Source organism: Osmerus eperlanus, chromosome 6 (assembly GCF_963692335.1).
Source record: "Osmerus eperlanus chromosome 6, fOsmEpe2.1, whole genome shotgun sequence".
In the NCBI taxonomy this organism is placed as follows: domain Eukaryota; kingdom Metazoa; phylum Chordata; class Actinopteri; order Osmeriformes; family Osmeridae; genus Osmerus; species Osmerus eperlanus.
Genome location: NC_085023.1, coordinates 10,566,650 through 10,579,245, shown reverse-complemented (window position 1 = coordinate 10,579,245; position 12,596 = coordinate 10,566,650). Strand labels below are relative to the sequence as shown.

The following is a 12,596-nucleotide window of genomic DNA, read 5'->3' as shown; positions in this document are numbered from 1 at the left end:
CGTGTTTAATCGTGTGCTATGTTTAATAATGCTTTATTAGGCTATTAAAATAAACTTGATAGAAAAATGTCAATTACATTCAGTTGTAGTTTTTTCTTTCTTATCTTCATCACATTTTTGCAACCCCCTATAACTTATAGCCTATATCGCAGCATAATGTCTCAATTTTGTGCAACAGACCATATCTGCTTAGGTCTTTGTAATTGGCATGCGCCTGTTGATCGAGGGTGTCTATGATATTTTTGACACTAATTAACACTGACTCATTTTAAAGTGCTTTATTAAAACTCGTAGAATCTTGTAACTTTTTCAAAATAAGATACATTTCATCAATTGCTAATTGTGCACCTTCTGGAGAACAAGATTTACGTTTTTTTTTGTTTAGACTCTTGGGATATAAAGCGCAGCCAGACTCGGAACGTGCCACACGTTTAGGAGGAGTGTGACGCGACAGGGTCTGCTGTCTGCATGCTGATGAGGCAGAGGTCTCCCTGAGAGCGGCGTCCTGAAATACAAAAGGCACACCAGATTATCCCCACAAATGTTTCCTGCATCGATCATTGCATAGCATTAGAATTAGGTCCCCTTTGCCCACGTGCACGGACGCGTATAACCTTGATTTTACCTTAGTATTAAAGTTTACTCTAACTTACTCTAACTCCTCACTTCATTAGGAGAAACATTCAAAGAAATAGTCAAGATCGTGTCCTTGTACTGGTCCTTTTGGTAATGGAGGCATCATTAACAAAAGTTAAAACCCATGGAAGCCTCTCAAACTGTTGCTTTAACTGCAAATAATCACATTTGCTTTTATGTGAATCTCTGTGATCTCACGTTGAAACAAAACCCCAAAGCATTTAGGAATGAGAGGAAAAGCTTGTTGATATATAGCACCAGATTGTGAAAAGGACTAGGACGGAAATCATAGAAGCAACATTTAACATTAAACATGTGTCTGAAACATGGGTGTGTGCTTTATACATTAAAACGTATTATGTAATGACGCACAAGTGTTTGAAAACGGAAAGCGCACACACATACACACAGTCAGTTTTTGTTGCCAAAATCCTTTGACAGTTTATTTTAATTAAGCAAAATAGGAGAAGTAATTAAGGATTTTATTGATCGAATGGGAATGGGTTGAAGTGGTTGTGAGCTCATATGACTGGCATTCAGTGGATTCGAAGACTTTTTCTTTGGCTGGTGGTGACACACTTCATTTCTGGTTCAGCCACATAAATGGAACTAACCAGGAGATTATATAACACTTCATCATTGGACAGTTTCACTTGTATGTTTATACACTGTAGGCAGACAACTATGCAATTATTCACTTAGTATGGACCCGACCAAAGTGTTCGTCTCGTTTTGCTCCAACAGTGCATCAGGTGTTAAAAAAACATTGACCTTCTAATAATTCTACCCAGGAGAGTCTGGCGTCCTTGATGGAACTCAGCGGGGGTAGCGTTCCCTGAGGTGTGGGACCTCATCTGTGTACCGGTGAAGACAGTCCATCCTCAGAGGAGATGAGCTGAGACGAGCGCCAGAGTTCAGTCTTCATTTCCGATATACAAATTGTATACAAACTCACTAAAACAGACACACACATTATTAGTTCAGTGTCCTTTCTTCCTTTTGACACCACAGAGTGGCTTGCCTTTGTTTATTTTCCAAAAGTGAGATCATATCTTTAATTCAACTGTCATTTATTAATATGCTTATGACTAGAAAACTCTCTAATGGAGAAACCATAGCAGAGAACCACAAGTGAGAGGATGAAAAGAATGACAGATGGAGAACCTTGGAGAAGCATATCTGATATTTGATTCATGTGGCCTCAATATAATAAATGAGTGTGTGATATGTGAGAGTGGGATCTGGGATTGGTTGAAGGCTGATGCCTCACAGCCTGGTTAGGTAAAGTTATGGACCATAGCTGTGATGCTGTTGCCAATTGTAAGATCGATATGCTATGCAACATTAGACATCAACAATAACTTGACTTCCCAAACCATCAGTGTGTCTCCCAGGGCAAGGTATCACTCTCAGTCTAGTAGATTTACAGATTATTCTAGTCGACAGAGCATACTGACTCTAATGGATGCTCCACAGGCTTGAAAGGGAACAAGCCTCATCTCTTGTATAGGGTGAGTCATCCTCTATAAAGGCCTGTCCTCCATTGTGGAAATCCTCAGTACTTTTCCAGCTCATAAGCATAGCTGGGCTTCCCGCCAGATGTGCCGAATTTCTTGAGGGAAGGGATCTTTTTTTTGGGGGGGGGGGCTAAACTCAGATGAAGTTAGATGAAATAAAATACAGGTCTTTTTGGTGTTCTTAATGTCTGATTTGCTCATGGCTGTTCTATACACAAATAGTATTTCAGAGGCTAGTTAGTGCCAAGGAACGGTCTATGATTTTACCACAGTGCAACAATAACATAGCCTCAATTACACGAATACAGATGCTGCTGATGACACTGAAGATGTATGAAGTTCCGTACTAGAAAACTGAGAAACAGTTTGATAATCTGTTTAGATTATCTGTGAGTCCTTTTCTTGTGTGACCATGTCCTGAACAACATGAAACAAAAGATCATGTTTCACTGTCTAATTCTGTTCCAGGCCCTTAACAACAGTGTGTACAAGAACGTATCTCCCTATGGATCCCTTAACAACATTGTGGACGGGCTCAACTCCCTGACGGACCACTTCTCAGACCTCTCCCTCTCCTCTGAACCCCGCAAGCCCAGCAAGAGACCTCCTCCCAACTACCTGTGCCACCTGTGCTTCAACAAGGGCCACTACATCAAGGACTGCCCTCAGGTGAGATATACAGGTACCACAGTACCTCATATGCCATCATAATAACGCCTAGGCTTTTCGTTTAGAACTGTGAAAAGTCTTTACAGTTGGTGTAGCCGTGCTCTCCTTTCCACGCTTCCGGCCGCCGGCGTGTCCATGTGCCACGAGAAGGGGGGTAAAGACACCCCTGCGTGTTCAGTTTCCAAAGTGACACATCTGTTGAGTCATGTGGCCACTTCTCAGCCAATCATGTCAGCTTGTTTGACTTGCAGGCCAAGCGCTCTCTTTTCTCCCCTCTCTCTTTCTCTGTGGCTCTGGTCTGACCTACTTGTCAGACAGGCAGTGCTCTGTCTTCTAGTCATGTGTGTTAATTGGGACTGCTGTATAAAATTGGAGAAGAACTACGAGAACATGTTTCAAACTGTTATGCCTTCTCATAGAATATATGTTTTGATGTGACTTTGGATCACCACATTGTACTCTCCTACTGTGGGGATAGGACTGTTCACAGGGGAGCTCTTAAGGCCAACACCGGTTAGATGAATGTCGTAGGTCACAAAGAAAATGACCGTTAACTCCTTTTTATAATGAATCATGATGTTGCTGCCAGTGTCTTGCGTCTTCTGAAATTGTGCAGATACTGTCATAGATCTCACAGTGTGATTGTGTTGCTGCAAGGAATCTTCTGGAATGCTCTGCAAAATGTAAACAAATAGAATAGTTTGAATATTTTCCTTGCGATGGTCTTTTTTATGGTTTTTGAAATAACAACTCATCTTAAACTTCAGAAATGAGTTTGTTATGCGATGGCATGACACTTTAGTCCTGTACATGATATGACTTGGAATAACTCACAAACAATTCAAGTATTTTTTGTCTGTCTGAGTGATTTCCACCTTTGTGTGGATAAAGAAATAAGGATGATAGTGGAAAAAAAAATTCAATAATTTGTATTTTATTTGATAGATATGGTTCATATTTTCCTTTTCATGTCTCCAATTGGAGTCTGTCATGAAGCAAGTCTTTCTGTGAGGCAAACAAGCATAAGCATCACGAATCAGCAGCGAGCTCCAGTTGTGAGGTCACATGCAATCTGAAGTGTGACCAATGGGATCAGACCTCTACAGTACAGTACTTCCTAATGAATTCAAGAATCTACCATGATCACCAGATTGATAGGATGACACAGGTCATGTGATGATCACATGATCTGTATGTGGGTTTTCTTTATTGAAATTATCTTGTATACGGAGCCTACAGTACCGTGTAATGTGTGATGCAAATGGTTCTTATCCCTGTAAGGGACAGATTGTTGTATAAGACACATGGTCGTAGCTGGATATTGATATGTTTCACATTATAACAGTATCAAAATGTTATTTGGACAGCTAAAGTAAGATGTATAGGAATTGACTGCAAAATTGCATTGTGGTTCTCACATAGAGCTTTTTCAAGAACTACTGTTTTATAGGATCTTATAAAAGTAAACTGCCCTGTCTGGGTTGAGGTTTGAAAACAGAACGCATGAACTTCAAACAGGGATACAATATCAGTTCTCCCTATGTTCTGGTGAAGACTTGTTTTTCTTTGGACAGTCTGGGAAGGACAGTCCCCTCCCTCTCTCCTTTCTCTTTCTCTCTTGGAGGTGCTGGTGTAGCTCCAGCCTTGAGTCACTGTGCTGCATAGAATGGTAATGAACAGCAGATGTGGGGTTGAAGTGCTATAACTCCCTTTATAACAGATGATGACAGGTCCCTGGGGGTCTGTAAAAGATCTGTCCACAGATGAAATATCTCCTCCCCTGTTCCAAAAGCCCCATGTGTGGGAATTAGATCATGTATTGACAATTCAAGCGGGAGGAAGAAGTTGTGGTGTAACTTTTGAGCTTTTCTGTTTAGATAGCTTACATTGTGTCGAATATGTCACACTCTTCGCGTTGTTATGTATGTCATGGAGTTTCTTTGTCTGATATGCATGAAATCAATCTCTCTGTAGAGTTGCAAGCACACAGGGGTGTAACTCGAATCACATCCAAGCCTCTCCTGGTTTATATTTCAGCTGTTCGTTAAACTGCCAACGGAAACAGAAAAACCAGCGCCCCCCCCCCCCCCCCTCCACACACACACACACCTACGCTGTTCTGGCCTGCCTCCATTTTTTATCCCTCTCCTGGGTTTCAGCCATGGATATATACCTTCCATTTTATGGATCACACACTGCCTCTTAGAACACCCTTAACTGGGTGCTTGGCCCACAGGACGTGCAGCACACTGGCAAGGGCGGGGGACGCTCGGGGCGCAGCTGGGCCTTGTGGCCAATGAAAACAGAGGCATCTCACTTCAGAGAGCTCTGTTGAGTCTGTGATCCGGGACTCGCATGGAGAATCCCACTCTCATGACATGCTGGGTCCCCTCTCTCCTTACTGCTGGGCTGTATTCTTAGGCAAGTGTTCTGTTGTAGTTGGTCCTCATCTCCCCCCCCCCTCACCCCACCCCTCTTTTCTCTCACTGTCTCTCAGTCTCTGCCTCGCATTGTCTTTCTCTCTGCCAGTCTCTATCGTTCTCTTTCCCTCTTCCTCTCGCTCTCTCTCTCTCTTTTTCTCTCTCTGTTTCCCTCCACCCTATCTCAAGTCAGCCTCGGTACAGTTCATGCAGTAGTTCAAAGGGCATGGCCTTTAGGAAGGTAGATAACAGGGTTGGATTAGAGAAAGCTAAGCAGGGTGACAGAAAGGGACAGGAAAGGACTGTGCGATGGGCCTTCCCGTGTTCTGTGTATGTTTGTGTGTAGTGCAGCTCCATGTCGGTGTGTTTAGGGGTAATGGTAACGCTGGTAGATATGTCGGAAGGCTGGTCCTGAGGGAATTCTTGTTAGCCAAGCGAAGGCCACAGGCCATGCAGCAGCTGCCCAACCTCCACAGTCAGAGAGACAGAGGTGTTATGTAAACTGGACTTCACTTGGAAAATGAGGTTGCCGCCACCCAGTTATGACCAGAATGCACCTCGCTGCCCTGCCCTGGAATTGAGCCAAAATGTCTTCCACTTGCACTCATAATTTAGTTTTGTTGCCTCTATCAACAGTGCAGTGAAGCCTCTTGTCTTTCCAAATGAAAATGAGCTATGGATTGATTTCCTGTCATCATGCTTCCCCCATCAAAGGCTTAACTGATGGAAAATATGTTTGTGGGAATGCCCATTTGTGAGGCTCTGAGTTTGTGTGTGGATGAGACAGAGAGACCTAGAAGAAAGACAGACAGACAGAGAGAGAGAGAGACCGAGAAGAGAGAGGGTGAGAGAGACAGAGAGAGAGAGCAAAAGAAAGAGGGAACTGCAGCAGGGGAAAGATGGCTGAGTCACCATTCCCCTCCATTACATACACTCCTCTCATCTCCGTGCCAGTGCCCTGATTTGTGCCCTGCTCCGTTGGTTGGCATCAGCTTCCCCAAATTCTATCGGCGTGATGATTATGTTAAAGCTGCCCCACAAAGATGGCAAACGTTTTGAGTGGAGACAAAGCACTGCTTCTATAAACCCGAATCATGTTTAATGGGCTTTAGTGCTCCTCTGGGTTGGTATGCCACACTGGTCTTTCTGTCTTTGCTGTTGATGGCCATGAAAACTGTACTAAAGGGAATAAAGTATGCCCTTAAAAAGAGGGATGTGAACGACATTGACGGGCAGGGCAGATACGGCAGAAGAGCAGGGCCAGGGTGTCCATCCCAGCTTCACTGTGTTGATCAAAAACACATGAAGCCCATTGATCCTCATACAGACCACTCTTTATCCTCTAGGGATAATATACCTTTTGTTCAAATTGGAATCATGGCCGTGGAATGCATGTGTGTGTGTGTATATATAGCGCTGTTTCAAACAGCGCTGTTTTCTCCCACTGAGTTCTCCAGCAGTTTGGGGCGTATCGTTAGCCGCAGTTGCTTCTGGAAATAGCCGGCTGCAGATAGGGCATTGTTTACAGCTGATAGCTGTGAGCTGGAGCTAATAGGCCGGAATGGACGACGGGGACTTAACGCCTTGCTTCTGTTGAGCTACAGTCAGGCTCCTGGAGCTCAATGTACCTATGACCATATGTCACCAAATGCTCGAGATCACTCACAATGTGCGCCACAGACTTTGAACAGTTTTTACAGGTCTGAGCAAACAGCTAAGGTACTAGCCCAAATCTCCTGTCACAGTGGGCTAAACCAATATTATTCAGGTAAAGGCTTGTTAAGCCTCGCCACTTTTCTTCACACCTCTAATGTTGATCTGGACACAACCATATGCTGCTTCTCAGGTTGAGAGCCCACACACACACACACACACACTCTCACAAACACACACTCTCACACACCTCGTTGCAGTTAAAAGGTAGTTTATTCAGCCGTAGTCATGGTATTGTGACAAATGGTGAGTTTAATCTCCCAAACCAGAAACAACAAAGAGCCTTAGGGCCATGGCTGTGAAGTGAAGAACTCATTACCCATGAGTCAGATGGGTCTTTAAGCGCCATAATGTGTTGCTCTGACAAACTGTTTGCTCTGCCTTTGGTTCTGCTGATAACCCTTTAATGACTTAATGCTCTCACTATTGGCAAGCATGTTTATGTACCATGGCAAACTCTAGGGTTGTGTAAACTTGGGAGGGAGGGGGGGGGGCAGCTGGGGTGCAAAAATGCTTCAATTACACATTTTAGCTTTTGACAAAGCAGCAAACGCCAAGCCTGATGCAAAAGGTCATTTTTGTTAAGTGCCAGTGTGATTATTGATTTGACTCTTAGTTTTAAGGATTCAGCATGTTGTGTCACTGGAGGAGGTGGGAGGGAAAGGGGCCTGTATGCCTTGTCATCAAACTGTGTGATTGCACGCAGTTTGTACTCTGCAGTGTTTTAAACATCAGCGTTTGCCCCACAGCTTAAAAACAATTAATCCCTCTTTAGTAGGGGCGCACCCAATTTCCCGGAGTGTGTGTGGCTCTAATAATAACTGCTCAAATTGAATCTGGCCTCGGCCTTCTCTGTTGACATAACCTTCCACATCAACATATAGCTCCAGCGACTCTACCTAGGTCTGCTTTGTCATGGTTATTGTACTCAAACTTCATGTGTTGAGTTTGTTTTGCGACTCTTTTTGACAATGCAACCGATACTTGGCTAAAGCAGGAGAGGACTGGCTCCATGAAGTCTTGCTGTGACATAACTCTAGCCTACCCTCAGCCCCAGCCCACTCTTGGTTATCCTCTCAGGGAGGACATGCAGTATGAAGAGAAGGAATGTATAAATATGCTGGTGATCCCAGATAGCCAGTGTTCCTGTTAGATGCATGCATATATGGTACAGTATGATTACCAGAGAGAGGCCCTTCAATTGGAGCTCTGCCGTCCCCCATTTAGACGCTGCTCCAATTCACTGAAACACGTCTAAATATAAAAGAGCATAATCATCTGTTTACATTCCCCTGTATGCCCGCCAGCTGTTTTTTGTTCTATATAGAGAATTGCTCTTTCACAATTGCAGTCTGTCCTTCTCGTTTTCTCTATCTATTTCCTTTCCCTCCATCCCTCCTTCAAAATACTACCGCGTATGACTTATTAACTGGCTTCAAATCTCTTTGCATAAAAGTTCAGTTCATGATATAATGTCAGATTGACTTTTGACCAGTTTAGTGTGTTTCATGTCCAATTGATACATTGGCACAATAGCCCCTCTTCAGTATCCTTGTATTTGGACAAGAAGGCAGATTATTATTGTGGCAATTTCAGTGTTTCATTCCCATGCTGAGAAGCAGTATTGGATTTAGTTTGTCTGGCAGAGACGCATAGCTAGGGCGTAGTCTCAGAGGCAGAGATAGCTGCCCCGAGCTGGGGTAAGAGACAGAGAGAGCCCAGTGCAAGCACTTCCTCCGAAAGGAAATCAAACTTAAAAGAATTATAAAAGTAGGTTTTCCTGCCAGCTGGTTTGTGTTTTGTACAGGAATCCCATTCTTCCTCTGGCTTTTGCTGAGACAACAGTCTCCTCACTTCCTGTTGTCATAGCCATGACTCCTACCTCAACCCCCCCCCCCACCCCACCCCCATGTGTCAAGGATCTTATGTCATCTAACAGGGAAGGGTCAGCCATTGCTGCTAAAACATAGTCAGAACAGTATGTGACACCCTGCGGTTTGTTGTCTGGGGGTCCCAGCTGTGTAGTTCTACTGAAGAACAGTTTTTTTTATTTTTTATAAAGCACATGGATCACAAGTCAAATGTCCACAATGCATACACACTGGATGCAGCCTGAATAACTCTCTCTCCAACAGATGATGTCAAATCCCTCCAGGTTGGTCCCATGGTCCAATTTAATGCACCAGCTTGCATCACTCCCCCGCTGTAGAATACCTCAGGAATCCACCGAATTTGCGCTAGAACTGTCCGAGATCTGCTTGGTCCTGCACCCTGATCCTCAGCAAGCCGGCTGATTTTCAACGGCAATTACTTACTTTATGATTTTTGCATTAACTTGTATTCGGCGATGGTTTCACATGGATGTGAATTCCCCCTGTGCCAAGTTTGCTGAGCCGGCAGGATTGTGGGAGGGCAGGAGTTAATAAAAACCAACAAACAAAGGTGAGCCAGAGCCGACTCGTATAACTCGTGTAATTCTCTAGATACTAGAAACAGCGGGGAAGCAGGTCTGTGGTTCTTTCCAATTAGTGTGTTTTATTAGCAGGTTTATATACTGTGCTAACTTACCAGGGTGTCCTATCTGGATGGTGTTAGTGTCTAATTGTTTAATATTGGGTCTGACACAGGCTCCCCTGTGTTGCTCAGTCTTGTCCTCCTGCATGGGCAGCTAACTGAACCATTGGTAAACAGAACAGAACAGTACAGATCTATGGAGATGGGTTGTGTTGCGAAGGGGGGTTCAAATGGTGACAAAAGCCCCAGTGACCTGTTGACACACTAGGGACAAGGACAGGGGAACACACAACAAAGCTCCTTCACACCTCTGGTAGACGTTCCCTCTAACCTCGCATCCAGGAACATAGAATGCTGCTTTTATCCACCATGAGAAAGGAGAAAAAATAGATTCTCCATTGCTATTATTTAACAGTACATTAAGGATGGATAAAACCAAAACAAAGATGCCGGCCAACTGGCTGTGCATTCTCACAGATGAGTGATATGTCATAAAATCTCTCAACCTCTAACCACATATGATACGCAGGGAGATAGAGGTGCAGGCAGACCGAGAGACAGAATTGCAGACAGACAGACAGAGGTGCAGGCAAGAAGACAGGCAGGCAGACAGGCAAACAGACAGAGGTGCAGCCCTGGCATAGAGACGGCTCGGTGTCACAGAGTCGAGAATGACACTGCGGTCTTTGTGTGCCGGCCTTGAATTGGCATCATTGGAGAGGCAGTAGTCTGAATGGGCACCATTGGGGAAAGCCCTAGCAGTGGGAATGGAAAGTGGTAAATTAAAGCCATTGTGTGTGTGTGTGTATGTATGCATCTCCAGACAGAGGTCAGGAAGGCAGCCTTACATTGTTCGGTTAGTAGGCCTCTGGCTGTTGCTTGGTGGTATGGCTGACAACTGAATTGGGTATATATATGTTACCTATAAATGGCCTCATTCCATTTCTGTTGGCACGTTAGATGACTAGCATTGGTATTCTAGGCTATTTGTGAAAGGAACTGTGATGTCATCAAGGATATATTATACTGCACCAACCCCTACTCAGAAATATGTTGAACATATCATTAAAGTAAATTAAACACCGCTTGTGGTTAATGTGTGAAGACACTGGGGAGCAGTTTCTGTGCATGTGTGTGTGTGTGTGTGGGTGTGGGTGTATGTATATGCATGTGCGTGTTGGTGTGTGTATGTGTGCATGTGTGAGAGAGAGAGAAATAGAGAGAAAAGTCACAAGCTGGAGCTGCCCAAGTTTCAGTCTAAAAAGCCAATGCCGTACAGTATTTGTGTAGGTATAGTAAGTGACCAATGTTAGCACTTAATGTAAGGAAAATCTTTCCTCTTTCCTCTACTCTCTTTGCCTCTTTCTTCAAAGTGTATCTCCTGTACCCAGTTTGAACATGTGCTGAGGGTGGTGCGGGAAAACTGCTGGCAGAGAGCAGACCTGGGGGAGGTGCACCATGGGAATGTTTTTACAGGGTGACCCATGACCTTCCTTCCAGTGGCTGTGAAGGCTCTGTATCTGCCTCTGCACTGACACACACTTAGTCAGGTTACCCAACGAGAGGGAGAGGTAGAGGCTTTAGAGAAGACCGTGACAGAGTGTACGAGGGTTTCGTACATACTGTAGATAAGGCTTGTAGGAAGTGACAGACATCCGTTCTCTTTTAAAGAGACAACCATAAACTAGGTGTAAGGTGTTTACTTGAGTGTTTATGTTGTTATTGGTATTTATAGATGTACTTTACATAGATATTAGGCAATAGCTAGTATTGGGCAAAACGTACACACACACACACACACACACACACTCCTCCTAGCATGTGCTCTGAAACAAGATGAATGTTTGTGAACCGCTGTCTGCCTCAGTCATGCAACCTGCTCTTGTCATTCACTGGTCTGGTAACCCAACCCTTCACTACAGCTGCAGAGCTCATTTGGGTTACCGTGGCTACAATGAGGACTGGGGAGAACTCGTTAGAAGGTACCACCCAAGCATTACCGTACAGCTCTGGCGGATCCTACAAAAGTGGGCATGTGTGTGTGTACGTTTGAGAAATGTGTATATTGATTGGACCTGCTTAGATGTAGCATTTTAGCCTTTGTTGTGTCATTACTCCCTGTTCAAGTTCAATCCACACTCGTGATTATGGTACTAAAAGTACATTATTGTGTTAGAGCAAAAAAACTGGAATATGTCTCTCAAATCCACTATGGGTGAATGGAAGCCACTGGCAAGCATGACTCACGGCAGGACCTGTGAGATAATTAAGGACACTGGGAGTTTCGGGAGAGACTTTGGCAAACAGGGAGCTGGCAGTAAGACTCCCCACTGCAGCTGTCGTGAAGAGGAATGACAGGGGCTTGTTACTAAGGAGAAAAGCATGGTACTGTACACACACGTAAGCACACACAGACATACAGACACACACGGTGTGGTGGAACAACATTAGCGAGAAGCCTTACTATGGTTAGGAAAACATAACTTTAAATTCTCTGCACATTCAGCCACTAGCCTATTTCTGCAATGCTTTTTTGGGCTTGTTGTTGATCACCACAGTGTGTCAGACCACTAGAGTTAGACAATACTTTTACTGTGTTAAGAATCTCTGCAGGGTTAAATGGAACACATTCCAGAATTTCTCCTAAATGTGAAAAGTCAAGAAAACACTGTCCTGCCTCGGTCATGTTTATCCCATAAAAACACAGATAACAAACACAATCAGTTTTGATATGAGTATACCGTTATTATTAAGGAGGAATTAAAGAGGATTTATCAGTAATCTACACTAACATATAATATTGGTCTCCCAACCTCTACCCCCCCCCCCCCCCCCCCTGACTGAATTCTTATCTGAACACTACTGAAACAGAATGGCAAATGTCCTTGGAACGGTTCTGAAAATAAATTTCTGTGAATTTTCTTTTGACTTTACCAACAATTGTTTCGTCGACATCCAATTCCTAGCAGGGAATCAGCTTATCACCAAGGCTGACCTTCTTCCTGTGATATCAAAGTAAGTCTGATGCGATCTCTCAGGATTGGGAGACTAAACAGAAGCGATGCATGCATACACGGTGTTTATACTACTGCAGAAACTACTGTTGAAAGAACAGTGTAAAAAGCGG

General features: G+C 43.9%; 1 protein-coding gene across 2 annotated transcripts in view; it reads left to right on the top strand.

Moving 5' to 3' along the window:
* zcchc24 (zinc finger, CCHC domain containing 24) overlaps window positions 1-12,596 on the top strand; it is a 28,866-nt gene that overhangs the window by 640 nt on the left and 15,630 nt on the right. For both annotated transcript variants that reach the window (XM_062463417.1, XM_062463418.1), the window contains exon 2: window positions 2,622-2,822. In XM_062463417.1, the coding sequence (XP_062319401.1) occupies window positions 2,622-2,822 (201 nt within the window). The remainder of the gene's footprint in view (window positions 1-2,621; window positions 2,823-12,596) is intronic.